The 18505-nt window shown below is 40.6% G+C and overlaps 1 protein-coding gene across 2 annotated transcripts in view; it reads left to right on the forward strand.

Annotated features, from left to right (window-relative positions):
• Window positions 1-12021, forward strand: part of LOC109906598 (metastasis-associated protein MTA2) — a 30290-nt gene extending 18269 nt beyond the window's left edge. For both annotated transcript variants that reach the window (XM_020504376.2, XM_020504378.2), the window contains 12 exons: window positions 304-406; window positions 893-992; window positions 1222-1410; window positions 1695-1769; window positions 2699-2757; window positions 2843-2943; window positions 5070-5209; window positions 5630-5858; window positions 5949-6038; window positions 6286-6407; window positions 8753-8901; window positions 9722-12021. In XM_020504376.2, the coding sequence (XP_020359965.1) occupies window positions 304-406; window positions 893-992; window positions 1222-1410; window positions 1695-1769; window positions 2699-2757; window positions 2843-2943; window positions 5070-5209; window positions 5630-5858; window positions 5949-6038; window positions 6286-6407; window positions 8753-8901; window positions 9722-9875 (1511 nt within the window). In that variant the 3' untranslated portion in view covers window positions 9876-12021. The remainder of the gene's footprint in view (window positions 1-303; window positions 407-892; window positions 993-1221; window positions 1411-1694; window positions 1770-2698; window positions 2758-2842; window positions 2944-5069; window positions 5210-5629; window positions 5859-5948; window positions 6039-6285; window positions 6408-8752; window positions 8902-9721) is intronic.
• Window positions 12022-18505: the final 6484 nt, after the last annotated feature.

The raw sequence follows: 18505 nt of genomic DNA on the forward strand, positions 1-18505 counted from the left end.
CAGACGGACATAGCTGTTCATCCTCTGGAGACTACGTAGGAGTAGTCTGGACTGCCTGCACACGCTGTAATTTCTGTCCCCTTCCTCTCGCATCCTCTGTTCATTCATATTTTTTTTCTCTTCTGCTTATCCCCCTCTCCTATTCCTCTTTCACCATTTCCTCTCCTCTCAAGTCTCTATCTTGTTATAGCCATAGTCCAGTGTCTACCCAAATACTGGGCCACACAACCAGTATCTTTCACTATCTGCTGCGTCATTAGTTAACGTGTCTGATCGTTGTTCTATTGGTATTGTCCCTCACAGGTGAAACACACACCCGTATCCAGGAAAAGCTGGAGACCAAGGTCTGGGACCCTGACAACCAGCTCAAAGACCCACAGATTGACCAGTTCCTGGTGGTGGCTCGGTGAGTGTCCCCTGTCCCCCTTCATCTGTCACAGGTTGCCCTGGTTACGTTACAACCCGGCCCTGTTGCTATGTAGGTTCTTGTCGTCGGGACGTTGTCAGGGTGCCTCGTGAGCTTGGTGCAAATTCTGATTTGAGTTTCGAAGTCCGCCTTTTGGTTTAATTGTAGCACAGTCATTTCCTGACATCTTTGAATGATCTTGCCTAAGCGGTGTAGTAGCAGGAGGACCCCAGTCAAACACACAGCATGTTTGTCCCTGTTTTTGGAGGGAATCGACATTGTAGTGAAAGACTCCTTGATTACATCAAGCTGGAGTGCCATCTTGTGGCCATATGATGTAAATTGACACATTTACTAAACCCCATCTGATTGGGTATCAAAATGCCCAGACAAAAATAAGTTTGTAATGTGTGTGTTTCAGTACTGGGTTTGTCATAGATTCTAATTATGATATTTGATGGTTGTGTGTGTGTGTGTGTGTTCCAGTGCTGTGGGGACGTTTGCCAGAGCCCTGGACTGCAGTAGCTCCATCCGTCAACCCAGCCTGCATATGAGTGCTGCAGCAGCCTCCAGAGACATCACACTGGTGAGACACACACACTTTATCCATGTCCCATGGTGACGAGACAGTCAGCAAGTGCTCCACTACCCCCTAAACTAACGGACATCTACCTTGCCGTAATTAGTAGCAGGAATGTACATTGTATCGTAATATTTATCTAATACTATATGCAATATCACATATTTACAAAAACCTGAATAATGCGACCTGTGCCAAAATCACCACGACCTAATCTCCCCCTCCCCCCTTCTAGTTCCATGCCATGGACACCCTGCAGAAGAACGGTTACGACCTAGCCAAGGCCATGTCCACGCTGGTCCCGCAGGGCGGGCCGGTCCTCTGCCGTGACGAGATGGAGGAGTGGAGTGCCTCGGAGGCCATGCTGTTTGAGGAGGCCCTGGAGAAGTACGGCAAGGACTTTAACGACATCCGCCAGGACTTTGTAAGTAGTGAACACTCATCTCAATGACACTCCTACGGTCCTTCATTCATGACTCCAAGGTCATGTTCATTAGGGCACACAATGGAAAATGCTATAAAACATTTAGCCAAGAAAAGCAAAAATGATTCCGTTTGCCCCTACCTTCTTTTTGGGGGGGGGGGGGGGAGATATCTTAACACCTTCCTTGTTGTCATGCTATGCACCTATGGTGTATGTTCTACTGGTCACAGATGGCATTGGTGATTCTGATTTGTGTGGTGTTTATACCTCTTCTTTTTTTTTAGTTACCATGGAAGTCACTAGCCAGTGTGGTCCAGTTCTACTACATGTGGAAGACTACTGACCGCTACATCCAACAGGTAATTCACCTCCTCTCACCTCTCAATGACAATATGACATGGTTTGCATTCGTCAGTTGTTTCACTGATGTATAAATAGTAGTTTCATTCACGCCTATCAAATGTTATTAGTCACATGCGCTGAATACAACCGGTGTAGACCTTACAGTGAAATGCTTATTTACGAGCCCCTAACCAACAATGCAGTTTAAAAAAATATGGACAAGAATAAGAAATAAAAGTAACAAGTAATTAATGAGTAACAGTAAAATAACAATAGCGAGACTATATACAGGGGGGTACCAGTACAATGTGCGGGGTCACCAGTTAGTTGAGGTAATATGTACATGTAGGTCTTAAAGTAGATAACAGAGTAACGGTGGTGTTAAAGAAGGGGGGCGCGCGCAGGTAATGCAGATAGGCTGGATAGCCATTTGATTAGGTGTTCAGGAGTCTTATGGCTTGGGTGTAGAAGTTGTTTAGAAGCCTCTTGGACCTAGACTTGGTGCTCCGGTACCACTTGCCATGCGGTAACAGAGAATAGTCTAACTAGGGTGACTGGAGTCTTTGACCATTTTTAAGGCCTTCCTCCGACAGTGCCTGATATAGAGGTCCTGGATGGCAGGAAGCTTGGCCCCAGTCATGTACTTGGCCGTACGCACTACCCTCTGTAGTTCCTTGCAGTCGGAGGCCGAGCAGTTGCCATACCAGGCAGTGATACAACCAGGATGCTCTCGATGGTGCAGCTATAGAAGCATTTGAGGACCCATACAAAATGTTTTCAGTCTCCTGAGCGGGAATAGGTTTTGTCGTGCCCTCTTCACGACTGTCTTGGTGTGCTTGGACGTTGTTGGTGATGTGGACACCAAGGAACTTGAAACTCTCAACCCGCTCCAATAACCTACTTGCTATTCCTGTGCTAATTGTATCTCATGTTTATACCCTTTCAGAAACGACTAAAGGCAGCAGAAGCAGACAGCAAGCTGAAGCAGGTGTACATCCCCACCTAGTGAGTATCGGTCTGAACTGCATTCTCCTCAATATTACTATCCTTGCATCAAATACCATTATGACACATTTTTCCCTCCCTCCAGCACCAAACCCAACCCCAACCAGATCATGGCTCCTGGTAACAAGCCTGGCATGAACGGGGCCGCTGGCTTCCAGAAAGGTCTGAGCTGCGAGAGCTGCCATAGTGAGTATATGTGTGTCTTGAAAGTCTCTCTCTCTCTGTCTCACTGTATTGATAAATGCGTGTATGTACCTTTAACGTCATGCATTTTAAAAAATATATATTTTTGTTAACAAATCTTTATTCATTTTCTTGTTGGGTGGGGCTACACGCACAATACACACATTCAGATAATGTAATAGTTGGCTTGCATCACAGAGCCAAAAAGTATGTGTAAAGAGAGAAAGAAAACATAGGTGAGCCTCCTCCCACCCCACCACTTGGAAACCATGTTTCCCACTCCTCCCCAGCAACCATCCCATACCACCCCTTCTCTGTGGGTCTGAAAGCAAAGAATGTAAAACAGATAAAAATGTGTACATTTACACTATCCTCAGAAAGAATTCACACACCTTGACTTTTTCCGTCTTTTGTTTTTATACGGATTGAATTTCAATTTTGTCACTGCCCTTCACACAATACACCCATAATTTCAAACGGATATTATTAATTACACTTTGGATGGTTTATCAATACACCCAGTCACTGCAAAGATATAGCTCTCCTTCCTAACTCAGTTGCCGGAGAGGAAAGAAACAGCTCAGGAATTTCACCATGAGGCCAATGGTGACTTTAAAATCTACAGAGTTTAATTGCTGTGAAAGAATAAAACTGAGGATGGATCAACAACATTGTAGTTATTCAACAATACTAACCTAATTGACAGAGTGAAAAGAAGGAATCCTGTACAGAATAAAATGTTTCCAAAACATGCATCCTGTTTGCAATAAGACGCTCAAGTAAAACTTGAGTTATCTGTGACCAACAGATGCATATCTGTATTCCCAGTCATGTGAAATCCATAGATTAGGACCTAATTAATTCCTTGAAATTGACTGAATTCCTTACAATTCATTTATCTCAGTAAAAAAAAATTTTTGCATGTTACATTTAAATTAGTTTACTTTGTGTGTGTCATATATATTTTTCATGTTTGGCCTTAATAGATTGTTTATTTGTTGGGCTTTAGCTCAGATTATTCTTTAGTCAAGTATATTTGTCCAGGCCTCAATTGTTTGCCTCTCACCATTCATTCGTATGTTATAACTTCAAATACTAACTGGATCCACTTGGCAATTGGGAGCTGGTGAGGTGAGTGCCATCTAAGAGCCAAAGTCATTTTTGCTTTTTGCAGCAGTGCTGCCTGCCAGCAGTAATAGTCTCTGATGTATTGATTTTCAAGGAGCTATCATCGTTAAGTAGCATTAGTAGATGCAAAGTATTGAATATTTACATTCATGCACTTTGGGAATGAATGGTGTAATTTTGTCCCAGAAGCATTTAACTGCAGGGCACTCTCACATCATGTGAGTTAGGGGACACGGCGAACAGTTGGGAGTTGGGGCCAATTTCATTGCAAAATGTTTCTTGCTGTTAAATAGTCTGAACAAACTTAAAATGTGTAAATTGATGGTTCGGATTACGGGAAGCCATGGTCATAATTTTCCATTTTCTGTGGTTTAAGGGTTGTTTCTGTGGTTAAAGGGTTGTTCATATTCACTTAAATCTGTGGACCATAATTTTTTTTTAATAGCTTGCTCAGAATATGAGCTTTCCAAAAGTAGTTTATATATTAGAGAGATCAGTCCTTTTGGGAGCCCAGATAATCATTGGATGGTTCGGTAGTTGGGTTTTCCGTGGGACTCCATAGGCCAGCATACTAGACCTAAGTTGTAAAAAAGCAGTTGCCTGGTAATGTTTTTCAAATCTAGGAATGTTTTCAAACCATTACAGTCCATGATATTGGCATGGGTACGGATTCCCAGTTACGTTGTTTTAACATTTTGCGCCAAATAGAAAATTGTGTGAGCAATAATCGGCCCAAAGCGTAGTTTACATTAAGGGATAGAGTGAGCTCAAAGTATTGGGACAGTGACACATTTTTGTTGTTGGCGTCCTCCACCGGGATTTGTCTATGATCTTCAAAGTGTTTTAGGAGGGATTGAGATATATCGTTGGCGTGATCTGTCGAATGGAGATATTGGTGTAAATTCTTTCGATTGTCTAATTGCCAGAGCCAGGGGCTCCATAGACAATACAAATAGTGTTACTTTTCTTGTGAGCTAATACAAACACCTTGCCTCTTCCAGCTGCCCAGTCAGCACAGTGGTACGCATGGGGTCCTCCCAACATGCAGTGCAGACTGTGTGCCTCCTGCTGGATTTACTGGAAGAAATATGGAGGTTTGAAGACCCCCACACAGCTAGAGGGCGCTGCAAGATCTGTCTCGGTACGTCTGCTTTCACTAACCAGCTTCCCTAAACCTCGGTTCATCTCCGTAACCTTAAGTGATACATTGGACAGGGAAGAGTGCGTTCATATTTTCATTTCATAATCCCTGGTGGGCATCCACCTTGTTGCTTTCACCTACCCTGTGTTATCAGATCATTACAGCGGCAGGAGGAGAGGAAGCCACTGTAGACTAGACTAGTGAGATGGCTGTGCTAGCCGGAATCCTTCAGACATCCCTACGCTAACCCTTAATCTTACCATAACCCTTAGTTAACCATTTTACATTTCAACTTCAATGGGGGGTAGGGATGTCCCAAGGATCCCGGATAGCACGGACCCTATTGCAATGGACCCTAAACAGTCAGTCTGACCAGTCATGATATTGCAATATGTTAACTTGACTCTTTTGGCCCCTCAGGAGTCCACTCCGCGCGGTCACATGACCCGCCAGGAGGTGCAAGGCCTGTCCCCGTTCACGACGAGCGGGGGGCGCGCCAAGCTGCTGGCCAAGAACCGGCAGACATTCATCCTGCAGACCACCAAGCTGACGCGTATTGCCCGCCGCGTCTGCACTGACATCCTGCAGCCCCGCCGCGCGGCACGCCGCCCCTACGCCTCCATCAATGCAAACGCCGTCAAGGCCGAGTGTGAGTAGAGGAGATACTTTATACACACAAACACACTCAGACATGTGATTTTCACACACACACTGCTTATCGTCATCTTTTCTTCCTCAGGTATGATAAGGTTGCCTAAAGCAACCAAGGCCCCTATAAAGAACCGCTCTATCCCTCGACCACCGCTGGCCACTATAGTGAAGGAACTGGGTGAGAATCTACCAACCACCAGAGAGCTCCTAAGAGATCTTTTTATTTATTACTTCTCAAAATAGCATTGTGAACTATTGGGATTCAAAACACTTGCCTGTAGCTTTCCCCTACAATCCTTTTTTGTACTTCTATGTCAGTTCTCTTTCAATACTCTTTATAGCTTCAATGCAATAGTTAGGCTCCTTCCTGTTGTAAGTGTCTTGATTTTGGTTTGTGATTTATGCCTCTCCTGTCCTCTCCCTAGCCATCCAGGCTCCACTCAAGCTGAAGGCCCCCAGAGGCGCTCCCACACCCATCAACCGCAACCAGGCCAACCAGCCCCGCGGGGGATCAGGCCTGCTCGGGAAGAGGCCCTTTGACAGTAGCGTGAGTACTCCTCAGTCCTCACACACAAACACACCACAACCACCATTTTGACTTCCCCCATCTGTCAGTCAAACCATATATGTGACACTGACTGGTTCTTGTTTGGTATAGACGGCCTGTTATCTTTCCTCTGTTAATGTAACCTTGGATAGCGTCCCAGGCTACTCTGACTGTGGAGAGGGAGAGACTAGCAAACTGGTTCTGGTTCCTCCGTTACAATGGGAGATTCACTGACTAGAGCCTGACCGATAAATCTGTTGACCAATATTGTCGGCCGATATTAGCCTTTCACAGAAATATATATTTTTTTATTCCACAGATAAAGCGCCAATATTATATACATAGAATAAACAAATACGTCTGCACATTTGCGTTCATTTTTATTTTATTTTCAATGGTTGCCTGACGAGGGCTCTCTACCAGCTGCTCATTGAACATCGTTCAGCCCTAGGTCACAATGTGCACGAGTTGGCATGGTGGTTTGACAGTGAGTAGCTTGTTACAGCCAGTGTATTTGGATAGGTAAATCATCAAAAGTACACTTCAAGCAAGCAGCCCTGTCCTCATCACATTCTCACTTAGCTAAGCTAACCATGTTAATAACTAACAAGCCAGCAAGGTAGTTAGCTTAGCTAGCTAGCAATCTGTTCTACTTATGTGCTGACATTGAACTGGTGCAAAAAGTCAACACTCGTCCTAGATACAAAAATAACTCTTACTGTCTGGGCCTATTATGTGAGCTATGGGATTTATTTATTTTCTTTTCTCAAATATGCAATCTGCAGCAAATGTCTTGCTTTTTTCAGATCTATCATTCATCTGTTTGTATTCTTTATGAGATGAGTAGCTAATGTTAGCTAGCTAGCTAAATTAGAACGTGCGACTAAAACCAGTGCGGAAAACATTTGCCTGCATGTCCCTTGTGACACAGTTGGTAGAGCATGGCGCTTGCAACGCCAGGGTTGTGGGTTCTCGTCCCACGGGACCAGTGCGAAAAATCTATGCGCTCACTACTATTAGTCGCTCTAGATAAGAACATCTGCTACATTACAAAAAAATTTAAGAAATGTTTTCAGTCCCCATTTGCAGTTGAAATGTATAGCCAATACATTTTGTATACCACCCTGCATCCCACTGCTGGCTTGTCTCGGAAGCTAAGCAGGGTTGACCATGACCGGTGCCTGGATGGGCGACCAGATGCTGCTAGGAGGGCCAGCAGGAGGCACTCTTTCTTCTGGTCTTAAAAAAATAATAGCCCAATGCCCCAGGGCAGAGATTGGGGACATTGCCCTGTGTAGGGTGCCGTCTTTCGAATGGTATATTAAACCGGTTTTCTTGACTCACTAAATATCCCATGGCACTTATCGTGAGGGTGTTGATCCCGGTGTCATGGTTAAATTCCCAATCTGCCCCTTGTACCATCCACGGTCCCTTAATCTTTCCCAGCTTCCAATTGGCTCATTCATTCCCTCTCCTCTAACTATTCACCAGGTCATTGATGTACATGAGAATGTGTTCTCAGTCAACTTATAAATAAAACATTGTATTGTATAACAGTGTAATGACGCAAACATTGTCGTAATGAATAGCTAGCTTTTGCTTGTCATAACATACTCGCATTGCTAGGTTGCCATTAAGTGTTTGCATGACCTTTTGATTCTTGTAAACCCTGTAGTATATCTACTCAATACAAATGCTGACACCTAGTGGTGACATTACAAACAGCATGTCACTGCATTTCAAAGCTTATTTGTGAACAGTGCAGTTTCAGATTTACTTTGAGGCAGTTTAATTCAGCCAGCCACCCTTTGTGGTGGTTTTGCACAAACACTTCTACATACTTCTTATCCACTGCTGTAGATAGGCATATCTTTAAGTGGTAGCTAAAAAGGTCAACTAAAATAGTTTTGTATTTACAGAGGATTTATAGAGGATAAAGTTGGTTTTGATGGATTATCTGTAAACCCGAAGATTTTCTTAAATGTACATGTTAAATATTTTGTTAAGAAATCATAATTTAGAGTGTCTGCTTATCCTTTGGAGCACAATTTGTGCAAAAAAACATTTGGGGTAAAAAATGTTTTTATTCCACCTCTAAAAATAAAAACTATATCGGCAGGGGTATTGGTAATCGGTCACTTTTGCTTCCATAAAATTGGTATCGGACCCAAAAATTCCATATCAGTCGGGTTCTCCCACTGACCATCTGTCCATCTCCCTCCTCCACCTTTGCGCAAAGCAGCATCACCACAACTTGGGCCAAGTGGCTACACACATACACACACTTGCGTGGCACACCGCGTCAGCGCACACACTTCTTCCCTCACAGTTCTTCTCTCATTTAGTCACAGGCGGCAGGGCTGCCGTTCCCCACCAATGGGAGGCCGTTCACATCGGGCATGAGGACCACCTCACAGTCGGTGATCAAGCGTCAGAAAGTGAACCAGGGAGACGCACCCAACCCCGTGGTGTTTGTGGCCACGAAAGACACCAGGTACTGTCCTTTTGTACAGATTACTTTCTGTATATAGTAGCAAGCAGCAATTGAGGATACTAATTTAGATTCTGTCCTTTTTGTGTTGAAAAATATACAGTGTTGTACCCTGAGTGTACAAAACATTAGTAACGTTGCTCTTTCCATGACACAGACTGACCAGGTGAATCCGGGTGAAAACTATGATCCCTTATGGATGTCACTTGTTAAATCGACTTCAATCATTGTAGATGAGGGGGAGGATTTTGAGACATGGATTGTGTAAGACAAAACATTTCAGTGCCTTTGAACGGGGTAGTAGGTGCCAGGCGCACTGGTTTGAATGTGTCGAACTGCCACACTGAGTTTTTCACACTCAACCGTTTCCCATTTGTATCAAAAATGGTCCACCACTCAAAAGACATCCAGCCAACATGACACAACTGTGGGAAGCATTGGATTCAACATGGGCCAGCATCCCTGTGGAAGGCTTTTGACACCTTGTGGAGTCCATGCACTGACGAATTGACGCTGTTCTGAAGGCAAAAGGGCTGCATCTCAATATTAAGGTGTTCCTAATGTTTTATACATTTGTTGTATATGGAATACCTGACAAAGGGTATCAATCAGGTCTCTATGGCAGTAAATTCAATGGGAGAATTTTTTTTTTTAACCAAAAGGTTGCATTTGTTGATTAATGCGTAATATTGCATTCAACTAGTTTGAAGACGAGACGGATTCACTTCTTTGCACCTGTGCACTTTGACTCCTAGGTGTGCAAATGTGGATTTTGTCAGTCCTATAGCTAATTCACTGTGTTGTGTGTTTCTCTCCTCTCAAGGGCTCTGAGAAAACACCTTACTCAGTCTGAGATGCGGCGTGCAGCCAGAAAACCTCACCTCCCGGTCAGGGTCAAGCTGCCCCTAGGTCCCCGGACCCTGGTTCTGCCCACCCTGCCATCCAGCACCAGCGAGCCCATCGTCCTGGAGGACTAAGGGGAGGGGGGGGCGCTGAGACCCACTGCGACATGGGGGGCGCACCACCCTGCACGCCCACCTGCTAGTGCAACAGCGCACGCAATACCAGTCCAGTAGTCGTTTTCTGTTATATTTTTTTTGTTCTGTTACCTCCCAAAAGCTGACGTGCTGCTCACCACACACACACACACACACACACTTTAGTGACACCCACATGCATACTTTTCATTGAGCTCACACACACACATGCCAACATTACTTCTCTACACACTTACACCCACGCGCTAGGCTTTGTAGTATTTTATTCCGGCTCTTTTTGCTTAATTATTTTGCTCCCCTTTTTTTAATGGCAAATATTTTTAACTGTGTAATTTAAACTCTGAAATATTTCTCATCCTGAAATAATGGTGTTAAAACACTTTATTTTTTCCTCCAGGTCTTATTTGTGTAAATATTTGCAGCTTTTTGAGGGGGTGACACCAATTTGGTTGGATGTGGGAAGGCCATAGAAAGAAAAAGAAATATAAATACTAGAAGGGACAAAGTCTCTCAGACCACGGCAATTTGACTGAATGCCCATTCTAGTTATTCTATTTCTATTGGGAAGGCTAAATGGGACAGGAGTTTATAGCATGTTTATTTTGATTATTTTTCTGGGAAAATGTTCCTTCATAGGTCTGGGAGGTTGAGGTGAAGTACTTTGTATGACTCATCATTCAAGCATACTTGTCAAATAATCATGTTCTACTTTTGGACACTCATTCTGTTAGACTTTAATTTGCACTATTACCCTGCCCCCTTTCCACACACCCAAATAAGAACTGATCCCCCCTCTATCTCTCCACAAGCCTATCAGAAGTTACGTTTGATGGTTTGATAGTGAGAGGGGAAAATGCTGTTGGCCCCTAGTAGTTTGAGCTCTGTTTTTCTTGTTTGTCATCACAATCCATTTGAGTCCTGCCTTGTCTCCTATCACTTGATTGTCATGCTTGTTACAGCCACGTTTTACCCATCCGGAGGTGCGTTTTGGTTTTGACCTGCGAGAACGACCTCTCGATTACAACGGTCTTGCATCATCAATACAATGGTAGGAGAGAGTAATGGTTTAGGAAAAGGTGTAATGTAGGTTAACAGGGTAGAAGACATTCATTTCATGTAGGTTTGGAAGATATTCATATGTGTGTTCTGGATGTGGATCTGATGGGTTACTGTGGTTTGAGACATATGGAATAGATGCTGTTGTCTTTAAGGCCCTTATTGTGAGAAAGATGGGTTATTTTTAGTGAAGGAGACAGAATTAAGCCATAAACATTCAAGGTGTGTAAAACTCCATTCTAAGATGGCCCCTGTGCATGTTGCCACCTGTACGTATAAAACATGCATTCAGATCCCCCACCCATAGGTTAAGTCACAGCAGTTATGACAATGGACTGTTTCACTCTTGCTTTTGAACAGACATGGCAAATTGTTACGAGCTGGTCGTCAGAATGTCATTACTAAAGCAGCAATATGTATTGACTTGGGTACAGAAGTCATGTTTTTAATGATATGATGGGAGAGGAATCTCCGGTGATGTCTTTACTTGTGGATTGATTTGGTTTGAATCTGTATTTTACCTTTTTGTGTTTTATGATGAAAGGGTGCGTTAGATTAAATCGATGCTTAATTGGATATTATAATTCCTCATGCTCCCTCAGGCATTGGGAACTGACAGCCAATACTGGGGTAGAAATGAAGGATTTATATGCAAGTTTGGTCCCAATGTGGGCTTTTGTAATGTTTCTAAAACAAATTTTAAGTGTTAAATGCTTAGTGAAAATACTAATCTGAAGAGAAAAAACTTGGCCTATTGATAATGTCAGTTTTTTTTATATAAAACCTTTTAAGAAAAGCTTGTAATTACTTCATATTTTGGAGAAGGTTAAAATACTGTACATGTGAACATTGCTCTCTGTCATTGAGTGGGTTTGGGATGGGAGACTGGGATGGTTGGCCATCAAACAGTTGGGAGGGATGGAGAGGGGGTTAGAATTTTGTATGTTGGAGAGATAATTATGCTACAATTACATTTTTTTCTCAAGTGTTTTTTATTCCAATGTGTCTATCCTTTTAATGTATCTTGATAAGAAAATAAAAAGATTTTTCTTTGTGGTCATATACACATTTCTCTTCCATGCGACTACTTTTTCTGGGTGTGTATGAAATGCATTGTCCCCTAGTTGTCAGTGACAAAAGTAATTACATTTGAATCATTTGTGTTTGTCTCTCATTAAATGTGTTCCTATAAATACTGTAAATCAAGCTAGATGAGTCCCCCACACATTAAATGTGTATTTTATTCATTTCAAACAAGGGCATTATCAATCACACAAAGGTTTATATTTTCCTACATCAGACAGCATTTAAAAAACGAATTACACGGGTGCGAGGTTGACCAACTGTGGTGTAAATTGCCGAAATAGGTGTTTGTTCTCAATGGGCTTGCAGTTAGTAGTCAGGGAAGTAATTGGCAAACGTTTTTTTTTTAAATCAATACATAACGCACATGTATTGATTTGGGAAGGCTAAATTATTTTCCACCATAATTTGCAAATAAATTAATTAAAAATCCTACAATGTGATTTTCTGGATTTTTTTTTTTCTCTAATTTTGCCTGTCATAGTTGAAGTGTACCTATGATGAAAATTACAGGCCTCTCCATCTTTTTAAGTGGGAGAACTTGCACAATTGGTGGCTGACTAAATACTTTTTTGCCCCACTGTACTTACAATTCTAACAGCTTTTTTGTTAGTAGAGCATTTAACCGTCTTAATACAGTTCAATTTCTTTTTGTAGGGTACGAAAATGTGGTTTTCTGTTTGTAAATTTACATTTGTGTACATGAAATTTGGCCAAAAGAATAATGAAATGAATTACATAAAAATGTTTCAGCTTATTTCTATTGTATGTAAAGAATCCAAACAGTACATCTCTCCACAATAGTATAAAATATTCATAAATGTGTTCAATTATAAACCTACTGATGTCTTGCCACAGTTTTCTTACATGCATACAATGCCAAAAAAGATGCAATACGTGTTTCTGGGTGGTCATTACAAAAGGAGCCATTTGAGTTGATGTTTTCCTTAAACTTCTTCATATAGTGGTTGGCAGGATAATATTTATGAATAATTTTAAAGGAAACTTCCTTAATTTTGTTAACAAGTAGGTATGTGTGTGGCAACATCCAAACTTTTTTCCAACAGATTATCAATAAATCCATTCCAATAAGCCATGACAATGTATAGATACAACATCCTGCTGAAACAAGGATCGTATCGCTCTGTTGTTGAATGGACCAAAAGAGAAACAAATCTTTCCTACTGATGGGTCAATAGAAGGTAGGCTCTGAGGGTCAGGTCTTGACACGTTCCTGAATAACATAGCAACACCTGAGGGAATGGCATCTAAAACAATTGCAAAATCTTTAGGTGTTACAGGGACCTTGTAAAGTGATAAGAATGATAAAAGACCCTCTGCATTTACCAGTTGGCTCACCAATAGGATATTATTTCAGAACCAATATTCTAAAAACAAAGAGGTATTTTTATACAATATATCCCGATTATTCCATATATAATATATGTGTGGAGAAAAATCGTGTTTATAAATTAAGGACCATGACAAGAAAACCTGCCGATGAAAAGCAGAACGTTTCACTGGAACTTTGTCAATATTATAACTGCAAAACAACATGAAGTTAAGGCCACCAAAAGTAGAGAAGACATGATGAGGAATACAATTCCAGATAGAAGTGGGTCTTAGGAATTGTTTTATCTTAAAAGTATTATTTAAAGTAGTAAAGTCCAGAAAATTCAGTCTGACATTCTCATAAGTGTTCATTACAACAGTTTTCCTAATGTAATGGGTACGGTTTCTCCAAAGAAAGTTGAAAAGCATCTGGTCTATCTCCTTGCTTATTTTACTGTCAAGATATAAAGCACCATATGTTAGTCTAGAGATACCTTCAGCCTTGGTTATTAGGACTCTACCTTTTAAAGATAAGTCCCTCTGTAGCCATTGATTTAGTTTCTTCTGGGGTTTTTTAATAAGAGGGTTACAATTTAGTAAGCCTCTAGACTTCTGATCCTTTGTAATGGTTATGCCTAAATATGTAAGTTCTTCTTTTACTGGAATACCATAATATGAAGGTGTCACACAATCTTTGACAGCTATGAGTTCACATTTATTAATGTTAAGATATAGACCAAATGCTTTGGAAAATGATTGTATCACATTGATCGATATGGGAATTTGGTTAGCGTCTTTCAGAAAAAGTGTAGTATCGTCAGCCAGCTGGCTTATAATAATTTCTTTACCAGCTATGGAAATACCTTGTACAGGACTATTATTTAAATAATTTGAAAGAAGTTGGGTGATTAATAAAAACAGGTACGGAGAGATAGGACAACCTTGCCTAATTCCTCTCTTTAACTAAAATCTAGGTGAGGTGCCATATTTCAATTTGATAGAGCTGTTACCATTTGCATAGAGAGTCTTAATAGCCTTACAGAAAAAATCCTCAAAGCCAAGTCTCTCAAGGGAGTGGAAGAGAAACTGATGCTCTACTGTGTCAAATGCTTTATGAAAATATAAAAATAATATGAAGCTATCCTCAGTTATTAGGTCTGAGTAGTCAAGTATGTCTAATACTAGTCTGACATTGTTAGAAATATGTCTGTTCCTCATGAAGCCAGACTGTGTTTCATCAATGATTGCATCCAGGACTTCTTTAATTATTTTTGCAAGTAGTAAGGCTAATATTGTCACGCACTGGTCTTAGTATTTTCTTTATTATTTTGGTCAGGCCAGGGTGTGACATGAGTTAATTATGTGGTGTGTTTTGTCTTGTTTTTTTTTGTAGGTATTGGGATTGTGGTATAGTGGGGTTATCGTTGTCTCTGATTGGGAACCATATTTAGGCAGCCATATTCTTTGAGTGTTTCGTGGGTGATTGTTCCTGTCTCAGTGTTTGTTTGCACCAGTATAGGCTGTGTAGATTTTCACATTACGTTTATTGTTTTTGTATTGTTCGTGTATCATCTTCATTAAAGATGTATCAAATTAACCACGCTGCATTTTGGTCCGCCTCTCCTTCACCGGAAGAAAACCTTAACAAATATCTTATAGTCATTATTAAGAAGACAAATTGGGCGCCAGTTATCGATGAGCAGCACTTCTTTTTTAGGCTTAGGTGTCAGTGTTATTAACCCCTGACTCATTGTAGGAGGGAGAACATTGTTTTTAATACTCTCTAAAAAGACTTCAAATAGGAAGGGAGCTACTTGTTCAGAAAATAATTTGTAAAATTATGATGTAATTCCATCAACACCTGGTGATTTATTGTTCCTTAGATGTTTGATAGACTCTAATCTCTTCAACTTTGATGGGTTCATCACACTGTTTAGATTCTATATCACTGATAGAGTGAACATTATTCAGTTAAAAAACATATCTGTGGATTCCTGACAGTACGTAGAGCTATACAATTTTCTGTAAAAATTGCTACACTATTTAGCGATTCATTTTTGGTCATCTGTAATAACACCATCAATGTTTAACTTATGGATAGTGTTATTTTTAGAGTGAAATTTCTCAAGTCTAAAGAAATTGGATGAATTCTATTCTCCCTCCTCAATCCATTTTTTCCTAGATCTAATAAAGGCTCCTTCTGCTTTTAATTGATATATATTATCCAGTTTATTTTGTAACTCAATTAGTTCCATCTTCTCCTCCCCCAAGATGTCAGCTGGGGACCTCTGAGAAAGGGAAGTTATCTTAATGATCACCTTTTCCTCCTCAGCTCTTCTGGTCTTAGCAAGATTACTACCATATTTTCTAAGGTATTTGGACACCTCAAATTTAAAGAGCTCCCAGTTCTTGCAATAAGATTTTTCTTCACAAGCCCTTTCCCAAAAGCGTGAGAGCAGATCTTTAACCTCAAATTTAACTATATCATTATTTAATAATGAGCTATTTAGCTTCCAGTAGGATGCTCTACCAAGGTTAGGATCAGGGGTAAATATTTTGATATCAATGTAAATGGCCCTATGGTCTGTGAGGGGAGTAGTACAAATATTTGTAGTAACACACTCACTATCAATACATTTGGATATAAGCCAAAAATCTATTCTGGATTGTCTGGAACCTGTTTTGTTACTCCAAGTGAATGATCTTTTGCCCGGAAACCTCTCTCTCCATATATCAGTAAGATCAAACTTTTCCATAAAAAGTATTAAACCCAAATTCTGATTGGTTGGCCTACCTGGGGGCCATCTATCAGTTGAATGATCTATTTTTAATGTTAAAGTCCCCTCCTATCAATAACAGCGAAATTTAGATAACCAATGAAGTATACGTTTCTCTATAGATTCAAGCAACTCATCATTCTCATGTTTGGTGTTGTACCTGTAGAAGTTTACAGTAATGAGTGTAATGTCATTGTAACTGATCACAAGACAAATAAAGTGACCAAAGGGGTCACATTCCGAGTGTAGAATATTACCACCAAAGGTATTTTTCATTGTAGTGACACCAGCAGAGCGTTCAGATCCATGGGAGAGCCAAATATCGTTGTCCCACTGTGACCTCCAGAAGTTGGCATCAGCCGAAATTGAGTGAGACTTGAAAAAAGCAAAAATCTGTTTGAAATTGTTTAGCAAATAAAAATAAGGCCTTGCGCTTCACATTGTTTCGTAACCCCCTAGCATTAAGAGAAACTATAGACAAAGACAAAACAACAAAGATTATATAACAGTAGAAACTGTAGTAGGATGAGTCAAAGATGTAGGAGCAGTGAACGTAAACGATAAGGAACCGAGATCTGCACCATTTAAGTCAATTTAAAGTGAAAATAGCTTATTCCATAACCTTTGAGCTAGACGTTATCTGGCTTTGAAATTCAACTCAACTGAAAATTATGTTCAAGACCAAACCAAGGGTTCTTGCAGTAAGAGAGACTAAAAACTCTCTTTAGTGTAATCAGGAACTATTCTGAGAAATAAAACAACAAATAGTTTAAATAAAAGGGTACCTACTATGTTAAGTACATATGAAAACTAATCATTAAATAATTGAATAAAACATGTTTTCCATATAAACGTTCCTAAGACCTTTTTTGGAAATAAGTATTAATAACTAAATAGAGCGATAACCGTGTAAAGTCAGAGCAGACCTGTATGCCCTTTAAAACAGTATCTTAGTTACTGTATACATCAAAAAGAAATACAGCTTTCAATCTTCTTCGTAAGTTTGGAAACAAAATAGGTCTTCTGGTTAAAAACAAAATCTTTAACGTTTGAGTTGGATCAACAACTCTTATTTGACATTCCAGGGCATTCCACTGCCCTCATGTTTTTTTAACCTGCATGTCGGCCACTGCTGCTTGATGATACCTGTGCTTTTGTATTTATATCTGTCATATTTTGATTGGCAATTTAATATTAAGCACGTTCAGTGTTGCACAGCTGAGCCTCATTATAAAGGGAACGCGGGAACTGGGTCAAGATTAAGATATTTTAAAATAAACAGTAGACACAGCGACAGATAGTACATGTGACTTCGTAACAAAGCAATCAGTGTAGCATGTTGTCTAAGTTTTTACTGAAATACGTTTTCCGGATCTTTCCTGTTATTTCTACGAATTGCAATACCGAAATAATATTCATAGAATTTGGCTTGAACATTGGGGAAAATCTACTCATCTTGCAGTATTTCAATCTTCTTGTAACGGTTTTCTGTATGGGAAAGAGAGTCGGACCAAAATGCGGCGTGTAGATTGCGATCCATGTTTATTCAACTGAAGCAACACGAATCTAAATACAAACACTACAAAACAATAAACGTAACGAAAACCGAAACAGCCTAATACTGGTGCACATACACACAGAATAAGGACAATCACCCACAAAACCCAACACCAAACAGGCTACCTAAATATGGTTCCCAATCAGAGACAATGACGAACACCTGCCTCTGATTGAGAACCATATCAGGCCAAACATAGAACTAGACAAACTAGACAATTAACATAGAATGCCCAACCAGATCACACCCTGACCAACCAAAACATAGAAACATACAAAGCAAACTATGGTCAGGGTGTGACACTTCTCGACATAAAATGTTGGATATTTAGGACTACAGCGCCCTCTCCTATCCCTGGATTGGGGTACATTATCAGAGACATATCTCGCCCCGGTTCCGCGGTGTCCTGATCATTGCAGCCTGCCATTCAGATCTTAACAGGGAAATGAAGTCAATCTTGATGCTATCATGTGGATAGATCAGATTAGCATGACCGTTGTCGACCTACTCTAGATTTGACACTGATTTTTTTATGTCATAGTTGTATCTTTGCCTACACAATACATTGAGACCAGAATTGCTAGTGTACTGTTGCATTTTTACCTTTCCTCTATATCCTGTTTTTCATGGGCCTAAATAGTGTAGGCCTACCATCCAAATTAATAATTTAACCCTGATATTAAATATGCTTTTCTCAGACCAGCAGTAACAACCTGCCCATGTTCCATTACCAAGAGGGGACAGATGACCTGTTCCCAGGGGAGCAGGGCTCAGCTGGTGTTGGAGAAGACTTGTCCCTGGTT

This window comes from Oncorhynchus kisutch, linkage group LG16 (assembly GCF_002021735.2).
Source record: "Oncorhynchus kisutch isolate 150728-3 linkage group LG16, Okis_V2, whole genome shotgun sequence".
NCBI lineage: Eukaryota > Metazoa > Chordata > Actinopteri > Salmoniformes > Salmonidae > Oncorhynchus > Oncorhynchus kisutch.